The 25,990-nt window shown below is 41.5% G+C and overlaps 1 protein-coding gene across 2 annotated transcripts; it reads left to right on the forward strand.

Moving 5' to 3' along the window:
- Positions 1 to 970: 970 nt before the first annotated feature.
- LOC103649658 (small subunit processome component 20 homolog) lies at positions 971 to 24,012 on the forward strand. 2 transcript variants are annotated; one of them, XM_035966143.1, is made up of 31 exons: positions 971 to 1,246; positions 1,346 to 1,468; positions 3,758 to 3,915; positions 4,632 to 4,676; positions 4,977 to 5,055; positions 5,137 to 5,210; positions 5,410 to 5,516; positions 10,111 to 10,296; positions 10,812 to 11,012; positions 11,111 to 11,315; positions 11,428 to 11,502; positions 11,597 to 11,949; positions 12,035 to 12,227; positions 12,338 to 12,569; positions 12,640 to 12,970; positions 13,876 to 14,056; positions 14,149 to 14,289; positions 14,391 to 14,652; positions 14,753 to 15,235; positions 15,583 to 16,067; positions 16,939 to 17,075; positions 17,188 to 17,369; positions 17,467 to 17,859; positions 17,936 to 18,061; positions 18,135 to 18,200; positions 19,494 to 21,280; positions 21,350 to 21,629; positions 21,835 to 22,068; positions 22,671 to 23,189; positions 23,287 to 23,419; positions 23,544 to 24,012. In XM_035966143.1, exons 1-31 carry the CDS (start codon positions 1,178 to 1,180, stop codon positions 23,798 to 23,800), a joined length of 8,097 nt encoding a protein of 2,698 aa, XP_035822036.1. In that variant the 5' UTR covers positions 971 to 1,177; the 3' UTR covers positions 23,801 to 24,012. The 2 variants fall into 2 exon arrangements, with proteins under 2 accessions (XP_035822036.1, XP_035822037.1); XM_035966144.1 differs by having other exon boundaries at positions 1,039 to 1,246; positions 15,604 to 16,067.
- The last annotated feature ends 1,978 nt before the right edge of the window (positions 24,013 to 25,990 follow it).

Here is a 25,990-nt window from a genome sequence, read left to right on the forward strand (position 1 = left end):
GTCGAATCGACAGAGGTCGTGTCCCCGCCGCCCGCCTCCTCGCTAGCTCCATCCGCCCCTCGCAGCCCTCTGGCCTCGCCCAGCCGAGCTCCCTCCTACTCGTCGCCTCGTCTAGGGCTAGGGTCGTCGTCTCTGCCCTGCGGGCACTGAAGCCCTCTGTGGTGCCACTCAGCGCCCCCATCGACCAATAGTGTTCCTATAAAGCTAATCAGAAAGATGTAAATGTTGAACAGAGGCTGTCTTTGGAGATCCGGGTTCACAGGGAGCGCTGGTCCGTGCTTAGTTTATCCATTTATTGTGTAGTTTACCTTTGAGAGAATCATGTCCCTCCTTTTTGCTACTTAATATTAGGTTCATGTTATTTTGGTATTGTTAGATACTTGGATTGGCCCTTAAGGCAAAATCGTGTGTTTGTGATACATGATGTGTGAAAGCAGTTAGGCAGTTCAATTAGGCACAAGTTTTTTTTACCTAAAAAAGTTAGCCCTTAGCACGATGTGACAAGCTACGATTGTGCATTTGTGCTTCTTCCATATTGTTCTCGATAATTTAGCTCTTCCTCAATGAAGTGCTGCAAATTATTAGATTCTTGTGGCAGTGTCCACAATGGGGCTTGTGATTTCTGCAGTGTGAACTGATTCCACATTTCTACTAGCTTTTGAGTTGCAGAAATTACAGGTCAACTAATACAACAAGGTTTATATGAAGCTTAAACAGCCTCATAAAAAATCCATTGTAGGCTTGTATACAAATTAATGCCACAGTTCAGGCGACATAGTGATTGAGTGAATGGGGATAGAGGAACCACGCCGACGTCTAAAGCCTAGTTCGGCGTCAAGATCTATGGTGCCGAGCTAGGTGCCACGTCAGTGGGGCCAGTATTTCGGCATCATGGATTGTGGCGTCGGTGTGTTCGGCATCAAGGCCATGACGCCGAGCAGATGATCCAAAACTGAGAAATAATTCTTTCAGGAGGCTAGATGTAAAATTTCTTCGAAAAAGGGCTAAACTGTAAAATTTTGGGTCACGGCCTCCCTCGAAACCCTAGGCCACAAGCAAAACTCTGCTCCTCGCTTAAACCCGCGAGCCTCCGGACCCGGATGTTGTTCCGGTTCCGCCCGGCCCCCTCGTAGCCATCGCCTCCTTTTAGCGCCGCCATCCCACCTCGCCGGCGGCCATGGCGACCCCGTCTTATGCGGCGGTGAAGTGCCTCAACACGTCCTCGTCCAGCCGCAAGCGTTTCTCGGTACGCCTCTTCTCCGACTGCTGGCTGTTCCGCTAACACAGAATCCAGCTCGCGGAAGAGTTTTATGGATGCTAATGAGCTATGTGTTTCTTTCCGCAGTTTAAGAGCTTCTCGCAGCGGGTGGAGGAGATCGACATCGATGTGTACCGCAGCCTCCACACACTGAAGGCGGAGCCATCCAGCGGATCGTCCTTCTTCCTCGACGCAATTGTGGAGTGGAGGGTATGCGACCTTTTCTTTTTCTTGCCTCGTTTATTTCAATCTCTGTCATCTCTAGATACACTTTGGAAGTAACATGGGAGCTTAATTTGGTGCTTAGAGCATCAGAAAGGGTTTAATTGCCTTAATCGTTGTCTGCTGTGTTGCCCTGAGTGTTATATTGTGTAATATAGTCAGGATTACATCCAATAAAAATGGAAACATCTTCGAAATTCCACTCAGTGTGGAATGGACCTTAGTTCCATCTATTTTGTTTATTTCTTTTGATTGAAGAATTAACAGAATTCAAGGCTGTTCACAAACTGCACAAGGCCATGGGCAAAATTTTGTTCACAAATCGCACAAGCACAACTTTTGCTAACTCTATCTAGTAGAAGCATAGAATACCTAAAAGTTTGAGGGCATGTTTGGTTTCCTACCTAAGGCGCCACAATCTGCCTAACCTTAGGCGCTCGAATTGAAGAACTAAGGTTAGGCAGAAAAGTTTGGCACATTGTGGCGTCTTAGGCACCAAACCAAACAACCCCTGAATCCATCCTGCTGCCACGCTGCCACCCCCTCCCAAACAATTGATTTACTTAACTTTTTTGTACCTCAGCATTCCCCAGCATTCTCTGTTGCCATGCTTAAGCTGCATCATGCCTCAATCACCTTACTGGCCAATGCCTGCTCCATGGTTGGCTAGGTTTTTTTCTGCCCCGTGTCTTGGTCCACCACTATGCATGGCTTGAGTGAAATGCAACACTCTCGACTCGAATTCCACCATTGGATTGCTCCCACCATCGTACTCACCTCGCATCACCTGCTACTGACAAAATCACACCACCATATATGTTTTCACTTCATACTTGCACTTTGTGTGTGTGTTACAGTTCGATCAACTTCTGTGGCTTCCATCATATTTGATGCAGGGCACAGAGGTGCCAATATGGAAAAGGGCAGTGAACTCAATCATATTGTTAATTTCTAGCCAATAGATTAGTCTTCCTAGCTGTCATCAATGTACTCTCTCCGTCCCAAAAATAGGACACATCCCACTTTTCGAGGAGTCAACCAATCTCAAGTTTGACTAAATATATGCAAAAAGGTACTGATATTTATGATATCGAGTAACTATTATTAGATTAACCATGCAATATATTTTTCATAATAAACCCATTTGGAGATACAAACGTTGAAAATATTTTCTTTAAATCTTGTCAAACTTAAAATTAATTGATTCCTCAGAAAGCATTATGTGCATTCTTAGAGGGACATAGGGAGTATGAAGTTGCAGTAGGTTCCTTCCAGTGTTCCTTTTAATTCTTATATAGAGTTATATAAATATGCCAACCCCCACTCCAGAGTCGATGCTAATTTTATATATATAGAGCGGGGAGCAAAACTGGGCTTCCCGCCTGTCCACGTCTACATTTTTTTCTCCACCCCAAGATCAAGATCCGACGGCGCAAGCGTCTCTGCCCTTTTCTCTGTTCATCTCTCAGCCAAGCGCTCCGTCCGGAAAAGCACCTTCTAAAAGCAATATAATATATTATTCTCTGTCCGGTCTCCATCCATAGCGTCACGGGAATTAGGATGGGCTGTGTCTGTACCACACGTGCATGCAGCTACTTCTATGATTATAAATGGTGTGGTATGTGGTATGTGGCATAATCATGGTGTGGTATGTGGCTTGACATTGGGCCAAGGGTGTGATGGTGCTGAAGGTCCAACACATGCACCAGCACAACTCTTTTGGTCTTGTGATGGAGTCCTGACTGGGCTTCGAACTTAGCCAGCTAGGTGCTAGGGGGTCTGATCTGTTTTCTTTTTTCTCTTTCTGGCTGGTCCTATTGTTTTGATCTGTACTTGGGGAGGACCTCTTGGTCATCCTCGTTGGTTCCTCTTCTTTCTTAATGAAATGACACACAGCTCTCCTGCGTCGTTCGATAAAAAAGATGGAGTTAAGCGCGTGATATAAGCTGAGCAGTTTCAGCAAATGCATGAAGTGGGCTGTGTGGGGGCATATCTGGAAGGAGTTTTGAGTTAAATCGTTGCTAGTTTTCTGGTGTTGAAAAATGCACTAGCAGGTCTCGCTTTGGATAGTGCCATATTGATGGAAGTTAGGGTTTGAAGTAGACCAAGTACAACGGCGGAGGCCGGGATTGTGCCCAGCATGGGCACATCTAGAAGTTTTGTTATCTTATCTAGGCCATGTGGGAACTCAGTTCTTTCTATTGCAAATAGATTAGCTATAGTTATATGCAATTATTTGACACTTATTTCTTTTGTTCCTTTCTTATGTTAATCCAGGAGCTTAATACTGCAGAAGACTTCATCTCATTTTATGAGGAGATGATACCATTGGTACAAACACTTCCTCAAATTGTCTTGCACCGGGACAAGCTCTTTTCCGCACTTCTACAAAGGGTAAACATGAGTGCAAGATTGTCCCTGGAGCCAATACTCATGTAAGTATATCACAGATTTATGCACTTAGTTCAAATGTGATGACTTCAACTCTTCTTTGTATGGTATGTGTTATATGCTGTCATTCCTTTCCTTATTTGTCTGACCTACATATGCGAATGATGCATGATCACTCAAGTTTGGGGTTTGTGTAACAATTTTCAAAAACAATTTGTACAATATAATAACAATAAAAATTGGAAACAAACTCAAGTTTGTCATTCTTCATATCTGATCATCTGACAAAACTTGCTGTGCAGGAGATTGTTCTGTTGGGCTGTAAACGAACCTACCTATGTGTGTACTTGATTCTAGATGTTTTGTTATATCTTTGTTGGAATGGCTACTGGATCAGCATACAACTTTTAAGCAACCTTAATACTAGGCGATCCCATAGTGTGTTGCTCTCGACAATTGTTTTTTGTGTATGGAGGCACGGGGAGTTGAAGAGCCTCAGTTTATTGATGTGTTGCACACATGCCCTATTTTCTATTTGTTCTATTATATGTACTCAGTTCTATTTTGCCTATTGCAATCCTTGGTTTTGAATTAAATGTACTGTTGAGTAATGGGCTATAGTACATTGTAGCATCAGAATTTCAGTTCCACTATGTCACTAGTGGAATCCTACTTTATGTTTAATATTCAATAACTCATGTTTGGTTTGTGATGATTTAGCAACTATTGCTTATCTAACTGATTTCTTTTTGAAATGCAGGTTGATTGCAGCTTTCTCCAGGGATATTCTAGAAGATTTTTTGCCGTGAGTTTCGGAGCTCCAATTCAATAAGCGCTCCTCAGCATGGTTGTTGGTCTGTAGCATTATAGTGTTGTGTAGGCCCTGATCGTTATGATTTGCTTGTTTTGTTTTTGTTTTTGTTATCTCAAAGATGATTACCTTGGTCCATTTTCCCCCAATGAATTAAATTAAATCAACCTAAGAGGATTGTAATCTCTATTGTTTTGCTGCAAGAGTTGACTGAGACCTCATTTTCATACAGAATGAAAGATTTCAGAGTCCCTTATCCTCGTTATGCTTGACTTTTTTTTTTACTGATTACAGTTTTTTAGGAAGACATGCTAGTGCACTTTTATCTCTTCTTAACGACGGAGGTGATCGCGACCCTGAAATCTTGGAGCAGGTTGGTCTGCTTTTTGTGATTCACAAGTCTTGCTTGGGGTTAAGTAGAACTGTAGAAGTCAAATGATCTGTTGTATTTCAGGTCTTCACATCCTGGTCGTATATAATGATGTACTTGCAAAAGTATCTAGTGAAAGATACTGTCCAAATTCTTAGGTGAGTTTTCATCTTTAAAAATGAGGCCTATGTATGCTATTGGCTCAAACCTTGTTTAATGGCCTTTGCCCCATGATTAGCTAAACCAGTTGCATTTGTTGTTATCCAATATAAAATCAGTTGCATTTGTTGATAATTTGATATCCAAATTCAGCTATCTAACTGATTGCCAAATGCCAACTCATTATCATTGTTGAAGGATCACAGCAGCGTTGAGATATTTCCCGAAGGACTATGTTAGAGAATTTATGGCAGAATCTGTTTCATTTTTGCTGAGGAATGCACCTAATAATCAGCTAACGCAAGGTATTTTTCTTTTCTCACTTGTGTTCTTTTACTATAGTATATTGTATATATTATGTTTCTGAAAGGTATGGATCCTTTTTGTTCTCTTCAACTTTTGGTGTTAGTTTCAATGATGCTTTGGAGCCACTAGCTTTCATATTTGGTCCAAAATTAACCTTTGTGGTATCTGGCTGTGGGCTCAACTTAAATATTATTTTTCTTGAAAATGCAGGAGAACTGCTCCTTTTTATATATTAAGAAGAAAGGTAACAAGGTCTTAAAGAAGGCCGAAGCAAATACAAGGCACTCTTTACGGAGGCCAAAACATGCATACAAAAAAGAGTCCATAGAATCCTGAACTGCCACTGCTACTCCAAAGATAGCATCCCTTAGGTATCAGGCAAGGAAACTGCCAGATATGCTAGTCCCTTGGTGTCAGGGCCTAAGGAGGCCCACGGAGGGGCTGCGGTAGCAGCAGCCATAGGCTCTCCAAGGGGATTAGATAAGGATAGTTAGAGATAAGACTAAAAGATTAGTTGAGATTATTTAGGAGATTAGTTGAGATTATCTAGGAAAGTTATCAGTTAGTAGTTTGTTGAGAGTTTTTAGGAGAGTTTTAATGAGATAAGGATCTCTAGTTAGATAGGGGCAGCCAGCTGGCCTATTTATGTAATCAATGGACGAGAAATAAAGTAGGCAAGAATTAGAAGGGAAAAACCCTCCTCTTGCTCGGCCGTGGGCAGAGGCCCTCGGCCGACGTTCCTGCCCATCGATACCCCTCTCCAATCCCTCACCGATCTAGCGACCATAACACTTGGCCCCTGCAATTTCCCACATTCTCCTCTCTTCATCCTCAAGCCTAAGGATTAGAGGCAAGCTGGGTGTCCAGTTATCAAAAACACATCTATTACGGTGTTTCCAAATCATCCAGGCCCCTAGAATGATGAGGGAGTCAATACCTTACCTGACAGGCCCATTCACCGCCTCTGAGACTTTTTCCCACCACTCAAGAAAGGATGTGGCACCTGGTTGGGGCTAAAGAATGCATGCCAAACTTCCTCAACATCATGTACCAGAATGATCTTGCAAATACGCATGACACAAGCAAATGATTTATAGTTTCAGCTTCCTGGTCACATAAAGTGCATTTGCTTGGATTATTCAGACCTCTTAGCCAGTCTGCTAGCCGTCCAAGGTCCAACACGGGCAACCAGCCAAATGAAGAATTGACATTTTGATGGGGCCCAAGATCTCCACACCCTTCTGTAATGTCCAAAGGAGCTTGATCCCAAGAAAAGACTCTTATAAGCAACCTTTGCAGAGTATCTTCCATCTGAAGCAAAGCTGAAAATATGCTTATCCTCTATATTGGGCTGCAGGTCAATATCTGAGAGAGCTCCCCAAAGATGAAGATAGTCAATTAGAGCTCCAACTGTGAGAGCCCCTTTAATATCTGAAATCCATCTCCTATTTGATAAGGCATCTTGGATAGTTCTCTTGTTACGAACTCTCTTTGGTATTAGGTCATACAATCGAGGTGCCAAATCAGAAATTCTTCTCCATGAAGCCACTTATCTGTCCAAAACATGGTGTTTGCTCCATCCCCAATCTCAGAGATCAAGGCCCTGGAAAAGAAAGCCCGAGCCTTACTAGGAACATAGATAGGTAAGCCAGACTAAGGGCGATCAAGGCCAGTTTTTTGCAACCAAAGCCATCTCATCTTGAGAGCCCAGCAGAGCTCCTGGAGATTAGAAATACTCAATCCACCCAGCTGTAAAGGTCGGCACACCTTTTTTTCTCGAAAGCAAGGTCGGCACACCTTTCCCCATGACACCAAACAGTGACCTCCTCTTGCTTCCTTTCGACCCCTCCAGAGGAAACCTCTCCTTATCTTATCAATAGCATCCAAGACCCATTGGGGGATGTCAACAGCCATCACTACATAGATGGTCATGCCTTGAGGACATGCTGCACTTGAATCCTTCTTCTTGCCGTGGTCATTAAATCAGCCTTCCTGTTTGGAAGCTGATCATCAACCTTTTCCACAAAAGGCTGAAAGTGTTGCCTGCTAAACTTACGTAATGATAATGGGAGCCCTAAATAACGGCAAAGGAATGCTGCAATCCCACATGGCAGCAAGGTCTGAACCTCCAGTAAGGTCTCCTTAGGGCACTTGATTGGAAAGATGTTGGATTTATGTGCATTATTATAAACGCCAGAAGCATCACCAAAGAGCTGGAGGATGTCTAGGGTCACAGAGATATCCGATGTTGTTGGATGCAAAAATAAGACCACGTCATCTGCGTACATAGAGATCTGTTGTAGCCTTTTTCTGCTTGATAGCTGCTGGAGCAGACCTGCGTCCTCTGCCTTGTTGAACATAATTTCCAGAATATCCATTATAAGAATGAATAACATCGGGTGTAGCCTTTTTCTGCTTGATAGCTGCTGGAGCAGACCTGCGTCCTCTGCCTTGTTGAACATAATTTCCAGAATATCCATTATAAGAATAACATCGGGAGAGAGGGTCTCCCTGCCGGAGTCCTCTCCTATGCCTGATGTACTCTCCTGGGAACCCATTGAGTAAGGCTTGAGTTGAAGAAGAAGCCAACAAACCACTAATTATATCTCTCCAAATCTGTCCAAAACCCATCTGCTCCATGACTTCTATTAGGGGAAGGGACATGAAACCGAATCAAAAGCCTTGGTTATGTCTAATTTGAACAATAACCGAGCCAATTGTTGCTGGTGCAAGAGCCTTGAGGTTTCCAACATAAAATTGTCCTAGATAAACCTTCCCTTTATGAAGGCACTTTGATTAGGGGAAACCATCTCGTTGAGCTTTTTGGCTATCCGGTTAGCAAGGATCTTTGTGACCAGTTTAGCAAATCTGTGCACAAGACTAATTGGTCGAAAGTCTTTTACCTGATCAGCCCCTTCATGTTTGCTGAAATTCCAAAACCTCCTGCTCCAGACCGCCGATGCTGCAGCCATGACATCTTTTTTCATAATGTTCCAGCAAGCTTTGTAAAACCTACCTGTGAAGCCATCTGGCCCTGGGGCCTTATCTGGGGTAAATCTCTAATGGTCTCCCACACTTGTTGCTCTGAAAAAGGGGTGTCTAAATTGGCCCTGTTGTGTTTAGGTACTGCAAGGGCTTCCAAATCAATCACCCTGGTTCTATCTCTGCACAGACCAATGAGTTTGGAGGAATAATCATCCACAACTGCAGCTTTCTCACTATGATTGGTAAGGATATGATTACCATCCACTAATTTGGCTACAAAATTCTTTCTTTTACGGTGTCGGGCATGCAAATGAAAGAATTTTGTGTTAGCATCGCCCTCTTTGAGCCATGAAATTCTAGATCTTAATCTTGCCATAGTGCGCTTGAAGGAGGACAACAGCAAGGTCTGTTTCTTAAGTCTGTTCATGAGCCATAATTCAGCTGGGGAGAGAGATCTCTCATCTTGTGTCATCTCTAACCTGTGTAAGATTTCTTTTGCCAATGCTAACTGTGACTTCACATGGCCAACATGTTTTTCACTCCAAGCTTGCAGCCTTTTAGCCGTTTCCTTCAGCTTCCTTTCAAGATTCAGAAAAGGACAGTTTGCCACTTCTATAGATTCCCAAGCTGATTGAACTAGCTCGTGAAACCCGTCAAGCTTGGTCCAGAACTGCGCCTTTGAGAGAACATCTCCAACAGTGTGCTTCGGTGAACACTGTGGCGACGGCAATTTGCCTTGCCATGGTTTCACCTTGATCCTTGAAGAGGACCTCAAATATGGAGGATACAACATGTGCCTCGGCGTTGGCCCTGGTCCCGACCTGCAGACTCCATGGGCACTCTCACCTGCCTCCATCAACATATCTTCCCACTGCGACTTTGACGGAGCAGAGACAACCAGGCTGTCTGCCGACTTCTCCAATCTCGGAACCAGTCCTAAGAACAGAGAACCGAGACCCGGAGCTTGACGGCGCTGAGCACGCACTGGTTGTAGTTCCATGTTGATTACTTGCCAACAGGTTCTCAGCCTCCAGTCCTCCACCGACAAAGCACGAACGACCTCCACCTCCGTAGGTGCAAGTCTTCCGAGACGACCCTTCCTCGCATTCAAGTGTTTTTGATGATTTGCTCTCTGCTATCCCACTTATGAGGCCCTAGGACACACATGCATTCAAGTACTAATGGATGGAGTTTTAACTGCACAGATTGATTTTGCCTTTCCCCCCACTGGCTTCCTATCTTTTGCAACTATGCAGTGTTTTCTGTTTGCTGAGGCAGAAACCCCTTATGCAGTGTTTTCAGTTCCATATAAAGTTGTGTTATGTAGCTTCATCAATACTCCCTCCGTTCCAAATTGTAAGTCATTTTGGCTTTTCTAGGTACATAGCTTTTGCTACGCACCTAGATATACATTATGTCTAGTTGCATAGCAGAAGCTATGTATCTAGAAATACCGGAACAAGTTACAATTTGGAACGGAGGGAGTACGGGTACTAAAAAGGTTTAGGCTGAGCTACCATCAATGGTAGTGGGAAGCTAGGCTGTCATGCTTGTTTAAATGAGGTATCTAATTTATTTTAACTTGCATTTTTCTTGATTGGCCCTTAGGTCTACTGAAAGTTCTACTTGAGGCTGCTAAACAACCATCACCTGCACGGATAGACGGGGTGGTCTCTTTGCTGTGGCATGTCATGAAAGGAACTTCCACAAAGCTACACTCAAAAGCTGGGCAGGTCTTGAAGTTCTTGTTGAGCAAGTCAATTGTTTCCACTCTCCGTGATAAATTTCCTGATGGTCAGAACTTTCTGCGGATGACACATTTTTTTTTTGCATTGCCCTTATTTATGTTCCATATGTTCAACTTATTGCTTGTTTTCATTGGGCCACCTCATTTCGCATTATGGTTTTGCTAGATTGATCAGTGTCTCATTATTATAGTTAACAAGTGAGTTTTTGTCCTCCACATTTTATCTATTCTCTGATGGTGAGACGACTTTCTGCCAAATTCCCAATGGCATTTACTATTGTGATTTTCTTAATGTTAGTTGCACTTGTCCTTATGTTTCATTTGTTCTATCATTGCTTGTGTTCATTGGCTAACCTCATCATGTATCACCATTTAACTGAATTCATCAGTGCCCCATCATAATTCTTGAGATTTAGGCCTCTACATATTTCAGAACCATAATGCAAGTTCTAACATCATTTTTTGTGCATAATCATGTCAGGAAAAATATGTTTAGAAAGCTGCTCTTTTACACACTTCTTTTTGTTGTTCAATAATAATCACTGCATAGTACAAAACACAGGGTCTTCTACTGTTCATGCCGTCATGACAGGGCTGATTCAAAGATTATGCGATGAAGTGGATCCAAAAGAATTACCATTGATGTATACTTGTTTATGTGAAGAAATCAACTGCTGTCTTGAGGATGGCTGTTTGGAGCATTTGAAGTGCTTGATTGTTTTTCTTGCATTTGCTTTACAAAAGAAGCAAAACAATGCATTCGGTCAGATTTACCAATTCATTGTCAATATCCTTTCGCTGCTTGAATTTATTGTTAGGTCAGATTAGATGATTAGTAGATTCTTCTCTATTTTGCCACAGATAAGGTGAAGATGATTAAACTTGTTGAGTTGCTGGTTAGTAGATATGTGTTCCCTGGTAGCAACATAACAGGATCTTCTTCAATTGAGGTTCTTGGAAGTATTCTTGACTTTATGCTTTCTGTTCTGGATGTTCCAACCATTTTGGGCAATTTGTCCATCATATCACCTTTCTATGCCCCAGTGTTCAAACTTAAAAATCCGAGGTAAATTTGTTCTTGCTGATGGTGTCTGTTTACTTTGTTAACTCCTGGACATTTTGCTTCTTACCAAATGGTAGTGATCTAGCACCTAATGCCCATTCAACTTTGTATCCAGGGTGATTGTCTTTATAAAGAAACTTTTGGTAAAAGGTCCCCAAGTTGCACAACATTTTGAAAGTCAAATATTAAGGTATGCAATATATTTTCTTCTATTCCTTAAAAGAGTTATGTGTATTAACAGTTCACACCCAAAAGGTTTGACCATGCAATTTTATGCTTTGCAGTGCAATGGATAATTTCATTGTAAGTTCACCCGAGGATGTCATATTTATCCTTTTAAATTTCTTTAAAGGATCAAAGAAGCAAATATTTCTTTGTAGCACTGATGGAAATCATCTGGATTCAGTGGAGAAAACTTGCAAGTTCTTTGAATCAAAATTTTCTTTGTGGATAGAGTTATTAGATGATACAGCCGGCACTGGTAATCGATCTAGTAACCAGGTCAGTGAGAAGGAAGCTGCTATACTGTGGGGATCTTTTTTCTGCTACCCTAACATGAAAGGTGTACATCAAGATAGTTTGTCACTGCTGAGGAAGTTAATCATCAACTTTGATCGGTTGCTTGAAGTGGGAGAAGGTGATTTTACTTGAAGATTTCTTTATATTACTATCACTGCAGTTGGTTTTTCTAAATGGCATAAATTCAAAGGATTTACATGCAGGGAACATGAATGGTCTTCCAATGACTACCTGGAGAGGTCTACTTGGTGCAGCATTGTCATCGTACCACAAACTACTGTTGGTCAACACCAGCAGAAATTCAGAATTTAGTTTTTTCTTATCGCTTGCCAAGAGTCACAGTACATGCCCACAAGTACTGTCTGCTGTAGCTGAATATTTGGATTCCCTGCAAGGGTAAAGCTAGATATACTTTTTAGTTTTTACCCTGCACTTTTATCATTTGTCTCCTTAATATATTTGATTAAGGTGATTCTTCATTTTTTTTTGTATGCTTCTATGAGCAGAGTATCATCCATGGAAGTGACAAAAGAATTTGATCCACAAAATCTCTTGGAGCTGTTCTCCATCTTTGCTTTCAATTTGAGCAGTCCAACCAAGGATGTTCGGATTTTAACATTGAGGATTCTATCATATTTTGTGAAGATGGATCAACGTCTAATCACAGATGAGGAGCGACCACACAAGAGGCAGAGAACAGAAGTTTCTGGAGAGGAAGCTGTTGCTAAATACGCTAATGTATGTCTTGTGAACTAATACTTTTATTTGCTATTTTCTTGGCATGCCTCTAATGTTTCATTGAAATCAGGTTGTGGATATTCTTTTGATTATTGAGTCAATGCCAATTTCAGTATCTACTAGCCGTAAAATTGCTATCTTCATTTCTCGGATACAAATGAGTTTATCTTCCAAGATGGTTCATGATGATTACATACCTCCTCTCTTACATGGTATTATTGGCATATTGTACAATAGATTTAGTGATCTATGGCCACAAACACTGGATTGCCTTGCTGTTCTCATTAGAAAACACAAGGAGCTTGTTTGGGGTCAGTTTGTTCCGTTCATTGCAATTCACCAATCAAAAGGACTGACTGTGAAAAATCAGGAGAAGCTGGAAGCTGCAACCCAACCACAGTGTATGTATCTTCATTCTCAGTCAGACAATCCAGAGTTTGTAGTAACTGGTAACCGTTTATCTAATGTGTTTTTGTCATTGTTCTTCTAGAAACCCACATATTAAACAATCCAGAGCCTCTAATAACCGTTTGCATGTGTCTTCATCCTCTACATGCACATATTTGTGATTTGAATTGCTCTTTTCATGTCCTTTGCTGCTGTCTGGTCATATTCCTAATTCTGCTTAGAAGTTCTTGACACTTTATGGGTATTTTGTATCGTATTTCAAATGGTGCATTTGCAGGCTGTGTGAATGTAATATTATTGCCAAACTATTGCCAGAAAATTTGGCAGATAAGCTATGTCTCTGATGGCAAAGTTCTGATGTAATATGCTTTTAGTTACAGCTGATGGTACTTTTGAGGATACTGAAGTAGTGAAGTCTAATCTAGTAATCTTACCTTCTGAATTATCTACCTGTGCTGACTTTCTAACTTAGTGTTTTTCATCCTTTTACATTAAGAACAAATGAACAATAGTTTTGGGGTGAATAGAGAAACCCTGATTCATAAATGAACTGCAGTATTACAATTGTACATATAGTCTACGCCTAATGGGCTGGGCTCGAGGCCCATAACACACACAAGCAGCAAATAGTTCCTTCTGTTCAACTCGGTTTACATATTGAAAAATTAATTTGTTGGTTTTCACATATTTGTGATTTACTTGTAATTGGCCTACATAAATGCTTTTTTAAAAATGCTTAGTAGTAATTTTGGAAAGCAACCGATTTGAAGCAGAAAGAGTTGATGATGTATCTTGACAATATTCTGATATTATCGAGTATTCTTGTATCCATCCTCCTTTGGCTCTGTTTTTTTTTTCTTTTGTACTGCTGTTTCTTACTCCATGTTTGGTATTGCAGCTATTTTTGACTGCTTCAACTTGTATCTTGCTATGGACTTTGATTGCACACCAGCTGTGACCGTGGCTACCTTATTGCTTCAATCGCTCCAAAGGATTCCTGATGTTGCTGAATCCCGCTCTCGACAACTTATACCGCTATTTCTCAACTTTATGGGCTATGATGATAGCAGCATCTTTAGGTATTTAGATGCTAAACTATCTTACTTATACAATTTCGAGTTTTGGAAGTTCGATCCTTTTTTGTACATTTTCTGAACTCTGACTTATGCAGTGCTGATTCATATATGCCTGAAAAATGTAAAGGCAAACAATGGAAAGCGATTCTAAAAGAATGGTTAAACTTATTGAGGTTAATGCACAATGCAAGATCGTTATATCAGGGCAATTTTCTCCAGGAAGTACTAACTAAAAGGTCTGTGAATAAATAGTAATATATGTGCTGCTGCGACCTGCAGGTGAATTAATGTGTTTTGTGTGTTATAAATTGTGTATTAATTGACAATTTGTTCCCAGGGTTCTTGATGACAGTGATCCTGAAATACAAGCAAAAGCATTGGATTGCCTTTTGAACTGGAAGGATGAATTCTTGATCCCGTACAGTCAGAACCTTAAAAATCTGATTGATGTAAAGACTCTTCGTGAAGAGCTGACCACATGGGCAGTTTCACATGACTCCTTGTCAATTCTGAAAGACCATAGAAGTCGTGTGGTTCCTCTGGTTATCCGCGTGTTGGCACCGAAAGTAAGGAAACTGAAGCTACTAGGTTCTCGAAAGGTTTGTGTTTGGTTACTGCTTATCTATCCACCATAATGACATTTGTAATTTTTGATTTGCTTTGTGCTTGACCTCATCATTATTTTTTGCATTCTGCCAGCACACAGGTGCCAGTCATCGAAAGGCAATTCTTCGTTTCCTTTTGCAGTTTGATTCAAATGAACTTGAGCTTTTTTTTTCTTTACTTCTGAGGTCCTTGATCCCTGGCAGCCTCCAGCTTAAAATGTTTGGTTCTCAGCCAGACAACCTTCTTGGAAGTTTCTCTGACATTGTTGGAACTTCAACAGAAATTTGTGTAGAGAATTTTACATGGAAAAAGGCAAATGGTTTCATTCATCTGGTTGAAGAAATTTTTGGTACTTTTGATATGCCACATATAAGCCCATTTCTTAATGTTTTATTAATCATTGTCGCTCGCTTGCTGGAGAGTTGCATGAGGAATCTTAGAAATGAGAGTGATGGGAAATATCCTTGCAACCAAACAAATGACCATGGTAATGGTTGTTCCATAAATTCTGAAGTGGGCAATTCTGTGAACGTGGATGAATGCTTTAAAGAAATGCATCTAGAAGGCCATATGGAGGTGCGCCACATTATCACCTTTATGGATGCTCTTATCTTTCAGTTTTACTCTAGTACCATATGTGGCATCTTTTGCTGAACTCCCAAAGTAGCTTTGTGTTACTCTGGCAGTCAAGCTCAGAATGCCAAATTACTGAAATAACTAGGATATCTGAAGATATTATAGGGAAGAACTAGTTACATATAGCAAATTATGTAGATGATTGTGTCAGATTTTTACTTCAAGTACTTATTTGTAAGCTTGTGTCATTATTTATTATCATGAAGCTACTTTGCATTTTATTCAACAACAACAACATGCATTTTATTTGCCAAATGTTTATATCTTCTCTTAACTAATTGCAACAGCAACCTCACTCTATCACGCAGACAAGTGTATCCATCAAGCAGTTGAAGGATTTGAGGTCTTCATGTATTAGAGTTGTCTCGTCAGCCCTTAGTCACTATGAAAGCCATGAGTTTGGAGAAAACTTCTGGGGTGTTTTTTTTTCTTCTGTGAAACCTCTGATAGACTGCTTTACACAAGAGGCTTCCAGTAGTGAGAAACCAAGTTCATTATTTGCTTGTTTTATGGCTATGAGCCGGAGCCCAAAATTAGCACCACTGTTGGGGTCAAATAATCTTGTACCAGCTATTTTTTCTATTTTGACTGTGAAGACAGCGTCAGGATCCATCACCACCTATGCACTTGAGTTCATTGAGAATCTGTTGAGGTTGGATATTGATTTGCAGCAGCAAGATGAACATTTAGTGAAGAAAGTTCTTCTTCAACATATGGATGTTCTTATCCATAGTCTCCATGATTTTGTTAATCATCGCAAAGAGCTCAACAGGTTACTCACGCCATCACTATTGTAATACTACTGTGCAGAATGCAAAACCTTGACCACTTCAATATACTAAAATACTTCTTTCACTGTACTTGTTCATGACACCGGGGGAATGTGATTCGGTATATTTTTAAAAAGGGCAGACCTAGTGCTGGAGGCTCTCATATGAGTGGGATCTGGGGAATGGTAAGCCAAGGCAAGCCTTCCCTCCGCAAATGCGGAGAGGTTGCTTCGAACCCACAGTCTGGTGACTAAGTGAGACAGTTCTCACCACTGCACTATGCCTGCCCTACTATTGAAGAAATCAAATGCATAGTTATTGTGATGTTTCCACTCTACCCCCAATTAAATGCCTTGAAGGAAGAAGATTATTTGTAGCATTCTATTTAATTGGGTTATGGATGGTGATTTCACAGTGAGTTTTGCTTTGAACTATTTGCTTGGTTAGTGCACATTTTTTGGGCTATGGACAAGCACAGTCTATCAAATGAGAGTGATCTTAAAAATTACCAATATGTGAGTCATTTAATTTATTGTCCATGGATATAAAATGTATTTGTGGATCTAAAACTGTTAAAAAGAATCACACCGTGGATATTAGCCTTTTATAATGTTTTGTTCATCTATTATGGTGGTTAAACATCTCTTATGAGAGACTCAGGACTTCAGTGACATTTTTTAGATGTATCTGTTTTATCAAGCAAGCGTATAAATTTTCTTAGACTCTTCATTGCTTGGGCCGATCCTCTCTTTAAAATTTTTGTTCCACATTGCGTCACATTAATCTCTTCGGACATGTTTACAGCATATTTGGGAGCATATGCATGAGACTTAATAAGCTTGAATGAATTTCCTGCATTCTTAATATATACAGGAGATCTGGTACATGGCTTGGGCAACGTGAACTTAGGCTGTTCAAATTATTGCTAAATTACATCACAGATCCCTCAGCTGCTGATAACTTCATAGACCTTATTCTTCCATTTTTCAGCAAGAAAGATTTGAACTCCGGTAAGCCTTTTATTGATTAGCCTGCATATCAAATTATTGTTCTTTTTTTTTTCTTTGCAAATGCCCAACCTTGACATGGTATGGCCTTTTTGTCTCATCTTTTATATCACAGACGATTGTTTGGAAGCACTATGTGTTGTGAGGGGAATAATTCAAAATCTGAGATGCAAAGTATCTGAAAAAGTTCTAAATGCACTGAACCCATTACTTGCAATTGTTGGATTGGAACTGCGACTATGTATCTGTGATATTTATGCTGGGTTGTCATTGAATGATCCTTCGATGTTGTTTCTGGTAATTATCACTCTATTTGTGATGTCAATTATGTAAACTTCGCCATGTTGCCTGTTCCTGTTTCACAGTTTCTTGTGGCAATTTGCATTTTTAACAGGCTGGGTTAATAGGAGATCTGAATGCAGTTTCAGCTTCAGAACTTGGTGAACTAGATTATGACACAAGACTTAACACCTATGATAAGGTTAGGCCACAATTGTTTCTTGGCTTGACAGAAGAGCATGTGGGCGCCATATTATCTCATTGTGTGTATGATATGTCATCTGAAGAATTAATTTTGCGGCAAAGTGCATCTAGGGCTCTGCAGTCGTTCCTGGACTTTTCCGCCTCAGTTATGAATAATGATGTGTCCAAATACTCTATTGATGATAAATTTAGAGAGAATAATACCAGAAGCATTTGCACGATGGGCTGTATTCAGAAGATATTGGAAAAAACTTATCTGCACAATATGGGAGTAGCAATGACTAAAGATGTATCAATTCAAAAGGTGCGCATATATATATTTTTTATTTTGTAGTCTATCAAACTGTTGGTTGAAGGGCTGCAATTGATGTTGTATTCAGGAATGGATTATTTTACTTAGGGAGATGGTCTCCAATTTTAATCATTTAGCATCCTTAAGCTCATTTAGGCCTCTCTGTAAGGTGGATATAGAAGAGGATTTTTTCCACAACATAACTCATTTACAGGTAATGTGCTTGGTTCACTTATACCAAAGGTCAGATGATGGACTGTAAAGCTCATTTATATTTACTAATGCAGGCTGGTAAAAGATCAAAAGCACTGTTGCTTTTTAGACAGGGAATCAAGGAAAACAACTTTTCAGAGGTAAATGATGAGAGAATACTCTAGTTGATGTCAGTATGATATGTGCATATTTGGAAATTAATTTGCTGACAGTTGATCATTTGTTTCATCTGTTGAATTGAAAAGATAATACTTGTTTTGTGGACCCGTGATGCTAGTACCAGGTTTTTTCTTTAAAAAATAGATACTTTGTCTCTTTGCTTTGTCAAGCTAGTATGGCTTCGCAAATGTTTATATAATATTGCTGAAGGGATGTGAGCCTATTTTCCCCTTTACCTTAAAGGTCCTAGGAGATTGGTGTCACATGCCAGCTTTTCTTTGAAACTGTGCAACAGTGTACTGATCTTGCATCACAGGCAACAGAAATTTGTCTTCTAAGGGCAGTACAATTCTGTCTTGCAATACTGTGTTAACAAAGGAAATCTTAATAGTTGATGACTACGGGTGTGTTTGGTTGGATGTACATGGTGGGATGGGAGGGGGCGGCCACAGTTTCTATAGTGTTTGGATGAGAGTCACGTAGGGGCGAGGTAAACACAAGAGTAGTTTTTGGTGGCGACGTGATCCCAAAAAATCGAGGGACGGTGTCGCCCTCGTCTCATCCCACTTTGACCTCAAACCAAACACATACTACAAGAATGTTAATGTGTTATGGCCATCTAGTTTGTTAGCACTCAGCAGTCAGCACTTAGAAAAATGAGATGTTCAAAGAGTACATTTTTCTGTAAAGAAAAACACTTGCTGCTACAGTGTATTTGTTTCCACCATTGTTTCTTGCATTTGCAGAAAATCTACCAGCAAAATTGATGGCATTTTCTTTTTGTTTAGATGCATTTTTTACTTTACATAAAAAGCATTCTGCACATAAATCACAGCTCACCAATCTTCGTTTCATGCACCTGTTGCATAACTAAATAGTAACTTGTGCAGGTAGTGTCCAGTGAACTGAACTCGTTATATTCTCCGGTTTATTTTTTCATTAACATCACTTCTTGTGCTTTCATTTAGGATATCACTATGAAAGTCTTTGTTCCACTATTTTTCAATATGTTTTCTGACGTAAAAGCTGGGAATTGTTTCTTGCATTTGCAGAAAATCTACCAGCAAAATTGATGGCATTTTCTTTTTGTTTAGATGCATTTTTTACTTTACATAAAAAGCATTCTGCACATAAATCACAACTCACCAATCTTCGTTTCATGCACCTGTTGCATAACTAAATAGTAACTTGTGCAGGTAGTGTCCAGTGAACTGAACTCGTTATCTTCTCCGGTTTATTTTTTCATTAACATCACTTCTTGTGCTTTCATTTAGGATATCACTATGAAAGTCTTTGTTCCACTATTTTTCAATATGTTTTCTGACGTAAAAGCTGGGAAAGGCGAACAAGTCAGAGATATATGTTTGGATACACTATCTGCTGTTGCTGCCAAAGTGCAGTGGGAACACTATAGAACAATATTGAAGAGATGCTTCCGAGAATTAAACCTTAGACCTGATAAGCAGAAGATCATATTGAGGCTGATTTGTTCCATATTAGATGCATTCCATTTCATGAAACCTGCAAATGATGCCTCAGGAAATTCTGATGCTTTGAGTGAAGATATTGATTCTTCCCTTACATTCTCTTTGGTCACAGTCTCTTCTGATAAGCAACAGTACATGCAAAAGGTAGTGTTTCCACAGGTTCAAAAGTTGTTAGGATCAGATCCAGAGAAAGTCAACGTCAACATAAACCTGGTAGCACTGAAAATACTTAAGTTGCTACCGGTGGATTATTTTGAGTCCCAACTTTCAAGCATCATTCATCGAATCTGTAACTTCCTCAAGAATCGTCTTGAAAGCATACGTGATGAAGCTAGGTCTGCTTTAGCTGCTTCTGTTAAGGAACTGGGGATTGGGTATTTGCAGTTTGTGGTCAAGATATTAAGAGCTATACTTAAAAGAGGTTTTGAGTTACATGTTCTGGGCTACACACTTCATTATTTGTTGTCAAAAAACATTACTGCTGATATGTATGGTAGGCTTGACTACTGTTTAGAAGATTTGTTGGCAGTGGTTGACAGTGATTTACTTGGAGATGTTGCAGAACAAAAGGAAGTTGAAAAACTTGCCTCCAAAATGAAAGAGACAAAGAAGAGAATGTCGTTTGAGACTCTTAAGCTGATTGCTCAAAGTATTACATTCAAGACCGATTTACTGAAGAAGATAATCTCACCTGTTTCTTTACATCTTCAGAAGCAACTTACTCCAAAGTTGAAAACCAGACTTGAGATGATGCTACACAACATAGCCTTAGGGATTGAGTGCAACTCATCTACTGAAACATCAAACTTGTTTATCTTCGTATATTGTCTTATTGAGGATACTATTACAGGAAGCAGATCTGAATGCAAAGAGAATACACAATCTAGTCCTGATCAAGACAGTACTGTAAGAAAGACCTTCCTGGGACTAGGTGAGAGTGGATCACAGAATTCTTATATACTTACCAAGTTTGCACTTGACTTACTTCGTAATCGTCTGAAGAGCATCAAGCTTGACAAGGAAGATGAACAACTCGTGAAGATGTTGGATCCTTTTGTTGACCTTCTGCGAAAGTGTATGAGTTCGAAACATGCAAGTGTCCTCTCAGCCACATTTAGATGTTTTGCCTTGTTGGTGAAACTTCCGTTGCCATCTCTGAGGGACAATGCAATTACTATAAAAAATGTACTTATGGAGATTTTACAGAGAGCTGGAAACTCCAATGGTCATTTAGTCACATCTTGTTTTAAGCTACTTGCTGATCTACTTAGAGGATTCAGGATTTCACTTTCAGATAATGAGCTTCAGATGCTTGTTCATACCCCTATGTTTGTAGATCTTCAGACAAACCCTTCCCCTGTTGCCTTATCGCTTCTCAAAACAATAGTCAGGCTAAAATTGGTTTCTCACGAAATTTATGATATAGTTGTTAAGATAGGAGAGTTGATGGTAACAACATTAACTGAATCTATACAGCAGCAATGCATTCAAATTATGCTACAATTTTTTCTGAACTATCCACTTTCTGAGAAGCGCTTACAGCAACATATTGACTTTTTCCTGGCAAACTTAAGGTATGATGAATATCCATAGTTACTTTATCATGATATCTCACTGTATGCTAACACTCTGGAAAATTGCAGTTATGAACATCCTTCAGGAAGAGAAGCAGTGCTTGAAATGCTCCATGACATTCTTACCAGATTTCCCCAGAGGATTATTGATGAGCAGGGTCAAACCTTTTTTCTTCATCTTGTAGTTGCTCTAGCCAATGAACAGCATCAGAATGTGTCTTCAATGATCCTTAGAGCTATTCAAAAGCTGTTAGGACGCATTGGTGGTCAGGGAAAGAGTTACATTTATGAGTATTCACTTTCGTGGTACACTGGTGAGAAGAAAAGTTTGTGGAGTGCTTCAGCTCAGGTTACCATTTAGTAGCTTTGCTATATTTTTGCATATACTAAAAAAAGATATATTGTACATCAGCAGTGGACTGGGTTGGTGGTTGCAATTTGCTTTTGCATTTGGGTGTTATTGAAGTACTTACTACTTAGCCCCTTTATGCTTATGTTTCAAAGTACTATTGTCCTTTTACATCAACTGTTGAAGTGGTTCTTGTGCTTTATAGGTTATTGGTTTACTTGTTGGCGATCACACATTACAAATGGGCAAGCACCTTAAAAGTATTCTGGCTGTTGTTAAGAAAATAATGGAATCATCTATTATTGCTTCTGGAGCTATACAATTAGGCTTATCTGATGAAGCTGCCCTGCCATTGTGGAAAGAGACTTACTACTCTGTTGCCATGATGGAGAGGTTACTTCTTCGCTTTCCGGAGTTGTATTTTGAGAAAAACATGGAGGTATGATTACCTTCGTGCACTACTACTATATCAAATTGCAGATGTATGTATTTTGTTTTTTTATCTAGATCTTGCCATGTGAGGGGCAGGCCTGGTGCAGTGGTGAGGGCTGTCTCACTGAGTCGCCAGGTCGTGGGTTTGAAGCAGTCTCCATACATTTGCTAGGGCAAGGCTTGTCTTGGTTTATCCCTTTCTCAAACCCCACTTGCCATGTCTGCCGTTTATCTCGATCTTGCCATGTGAGAGCCTTTGACACAGAGTCTGTCCCCTAGATCTTGCCATGTCTTTTATGTTGCTTTATCTCATGCCTCAGTTGCTTAAACGTAAGGCAATAGTCAACCGTCACGCCTCGCTTTACTGCTTTGATAATGTTGTCAAACAATCATATTCTTTATCTCCAGCATTTTTTTTGCTGCCATGTCTTTTTACCAATTTAATGAGATTTATACTAGTTGACTCAAGTATTCAAGGCACTTGTTGACCATTTACTTAAGTATTGGGGCCTCAGATTTATTTGTTCTTAAACATAGTATTTGTTTCAAGCCTTGAACTGGTCATGTCGGTTGCAACATCAAGTTTATGACACCAATTGTAATTTGCAGGACATATGGATAATATTATGCAAGTTGTTGATCCATCCTCATTCGATGTTGCGTAGTATTTCAAGCTCTCTGGTAGCATCATATTTTGCTACAGTGGAGAAGAGGAAACATGAACAGAAATTGGATGCCCCATCATGGTTGCTTGTTCAACCGAGCAGGCTATTCATAATAGCTGTTTCCTTGTTGAAACAATTGAGGAGTGAGCTGAGTGATACTACGGCAAATAATCTGATTGTACAGAATGTTGCATACTCAGTCTGCAACTTGCATATGTTGATTAGGCAATCGACCTCCACACATCAGTTTTGGTCTAGCATTAGTTCTGATCGTGGTGCTTTCCTTGAGGGTTTTGAATTGCTTGGTTCAAGAAAAGCAAAAAATATATTTCTCCTTTGTACTTCAACATCTAGTGATGTATCTGGATCTAGCCTCGACACCAACGAAGAGCCTACATCTTTGTTAGTTTCGTCAATCCTAAAGAAGATGGGAAGAATTGCAATGCAAATGCAGGATACACAGGTAAGCTCCATTACATCAGCCAAGTCATTCCCTTGTATGTTTCTCAGGATGGTGGCTTGCAATTCATATGTATTACTTATTTTTCATCCATATGCAGATAAAGAACGTGTTCAATTGCTTCAATATGATTTCATCAGCTCTTGGTCCTGATGAATCACTAACCTATGCTGATCACCTCTTGGCCCCATTGTATAAAGTTTCTGAAGGATTTGCTGGGAAAGTTGTTAGTGGTATGTTAATATTCCTGTCTTGGTATTGTTCATTATTTGTTTTCAGCATATCGGAGGTGTGTAGGCAAGTTCAGTGCTTGGGCTTGCCATCTGTCTGAGTACCGTTCTTTTGTTGTGGTTTCAGATGAAGTGAAGCAACTGGCCCAGGGGGTCCAGAACAAGTTACGTGACCTGATTGGTTCCGAGAAATTTGTTGAAGTCTACAAGAGCGTTCGGATGGGCCTGAAACAGAAGCGGGACGGTAGAAAGCAGGCACAGAAGATTGTTGCAGCCGTGGACCCAGAACGCAATGCCAAGCGAAAGCAGCGAATGGCAGCCAAGCACCGGGAACACAAGAGGCGAAAGATAATGGCGATGAAGATTGGCAGGTGGATGAGATAGCTTGGTATTTAGGCTCTGCGGAATTCGGTGAATCATATAATTGTAGAGGATAATTTTTCGTGCTACAAGTGCTGGCATAAAATTATGTTTCTGTTTTATATGCTGTCTCACTGACTTACTGCCCGACGTAATTTTATTGTTGAGTTACCGAACCATACCGTAAGTAAAAATTAAGAGGCATAAGCAATGAAGACATAGAATTGATTGAATTATATTTTTTTGGGGTGGATGGATAAGTAACAATATATTATTAAATGTGCAATTAAGAGTTTTCTGGCTGAGGTTTGCAACTCGCGCCATCTGACACTCCGGTTCGATCAATCGGTAAAAATGCACCGGTGAAACTGATACAAACGAGGATCAACGTAGTCTGCTGCATCCTCCTTGAAAATATCAAGCCGTACCGTACAAAATTACTGTCCGGACTTTTAAAGTTCCCTTTCAATGATGGATTTTCATGTGACATGTAGACGATCCAGGCCTATTAAAAGTAGATCATGATTTAAAAGTTTTTTTTTATAAAATGTTGAGTTTTAAATAAATTTTAGTTTAAAAATTAATAGAAATTGAGCTTCAACTTAATCCGATCCTTAAATCTTAGGGTTAGTTTGAGTCATAAAATCAGAGGGATTGGAGGGATTAGAATCCTTTTCTTATTCAATTTTGAATAAGAAGAGAATTTTAGTCCTCCAATTCCCTTCGGTTTTGTAGGTTCCAAACTAGTCTTGTCGGCGTTTCGAGACAGGGGGGTCCCTAAGCCGACGAGTGAGTGTGCTGCGTGCCCCAGCCCAGATGGGTCGAGCGCGTGGGCGAGCGCGAAGGGGGGAGAGGCGAGGTGGCCGGAGCCGAGCGTGAGAGAGGTGGAAGTCCCGCGGCCTTCGTGTTCGTCCCGCGCCCAGGTCAGGTGCGCTTGCAGTAGGGGGGTTACAAGCGTCCACGCGGGTGAGGGAAGCGAGCGGCCCCAAGAGAGCGCCTGTCCCGTCCTCGGTCCCGCGCGGCCAACCTTCCCTGAGAAGGCCCTGGTCCTCCCTTTTATAGTCGTAAGGAGAGGATCCAGGTGTACAATGGGGATGTAGCAGAGTGCTACGTGTCTAGCGGAGGGAGAGCTAGCGCCCTAGGTACATGCCGATGTGGCAGCCGGAGAGATCTGGGCACCCTGCTGGCGTGATGTCGTGGCTGTCGGAGGTGCGGCGGAGCCTGATGGAGGGACAGCTGTTGGAGCGGTCGAGTCCCTGCTGACGTTGTCCTGCTTTCGTAAGAGAGCTGGGGGCCGCCGTCGTCATAGAGCTTGTGGAGCGCCATCATTGCCCCTCCGGCAGAGCTGGCCGGATGAGACGCCGGTCTTGTTCTCCGTGACCCGAGTCGATTCGGGGTAGGATGATGATGGCGCCTCCTGTTGACGTGGCGGTCTGTGCCCTAGGCAGGGCGACGTGGGGGTTCCTCCGAAGTCGAGGTTGAGTCTGCCTTTTGTTGCCGTGGCCGAGCCCGAGCCAAGGGGTCGGGCGAGGCGGAAGTCGTTCGGCCGAGGCCAGGGCGGAGTCCGAGCCCTGGGGTCAGGCGAGGCGGAGTTTCGTCGTCTTCCGGGCGTTAGCCCGAGTCCGAGCCCTGGGGTCGGGCGGAGCGGAGTTCGCCGTCTTCCGGGTCTTAGCCCGAGTCCGAGCCCTGGGGTCGGGCGGAGCGGAGTTCGCCGTCTTCCGGGTCTTAGCCCGAGTCCGAGCCCTGGGGTCGGGCGGAGCGGAGTTCGCCGTCTTCCGGGTCTTAGCCCGAGTCCGAGCCCTGGGGTCGGGCGGAGCGGAGTTCGCCGTCTTCCGGGTCTTAGCCCGAGTTCGAGCCCTGGGGTCGGGCGGAGCGGAGTTCGCCGTGGCGCCTTTGGCAAGGCCTGTCTGCCTGTCAGACTCACTCTGTCGAGTGGCACTGCAGTCGGAGTGGCGCAGGCGGCGCTGTCCTTCTGTCAGACTGGCTAGTGGAGCGGTGGAGTGACGGCGGTCACTTCGGCTCTGCCGGGGGCGCGTGTCAGGATAGAGGTGTCAGGCCACCTTTGCGTTAAATGTCCCTGCAATTTGGTCAGTCGGTGTGGCGATTTAGTCAAGGTTGCTTCTGAGCGAAGCCAAGGCCTCGGGCGAGCCGGTGATGTGTCCGCCATAAAAAGGGGGCCTCGGGCGAGACGGAAGTCTCTCGAGGTCGGCTGCC

Source organism: Zea mays, chromosome 3 (genome assembly GCF_902167145.1).
Source record: "Zea mays cultivar B73 chromosome 3, Zm-B73-REFERENCE-NAM-5.0, whole genome shotgun sequence".
Taxonomy (NCBI): Eukaryota; Viridiplantae; Streptophyta; class Magnoliopsida; order Poales; family Poaceae; genus Zea; species Zea mays.

Excerpts from the sequence above, each read along its gene's own strand:
- LOC103649658 (XM_035966143.1), top strand. The coding sequence starts at position 1,178 with ATGGCGACCCCGTCTTATGCGGCGGTGAAGTGCCTCAACACGTCCTCG. Across the intron at positions 5,211-5,409 it reads GATACTGTCCAAATTCTTAG|GATCACAGCAGCGTTGAGAT; the intron begins GTGAGTTTTCAT and ends TCATTGTTGAAG. Across the intron at positions 14,290-14,390 it reads CAGGAAGTACTAACTAAAAG|GGTTCTTGATGACAGTGATC; the intron begins GTCTGTGAATAA and ends ATTTGTTCCCAG.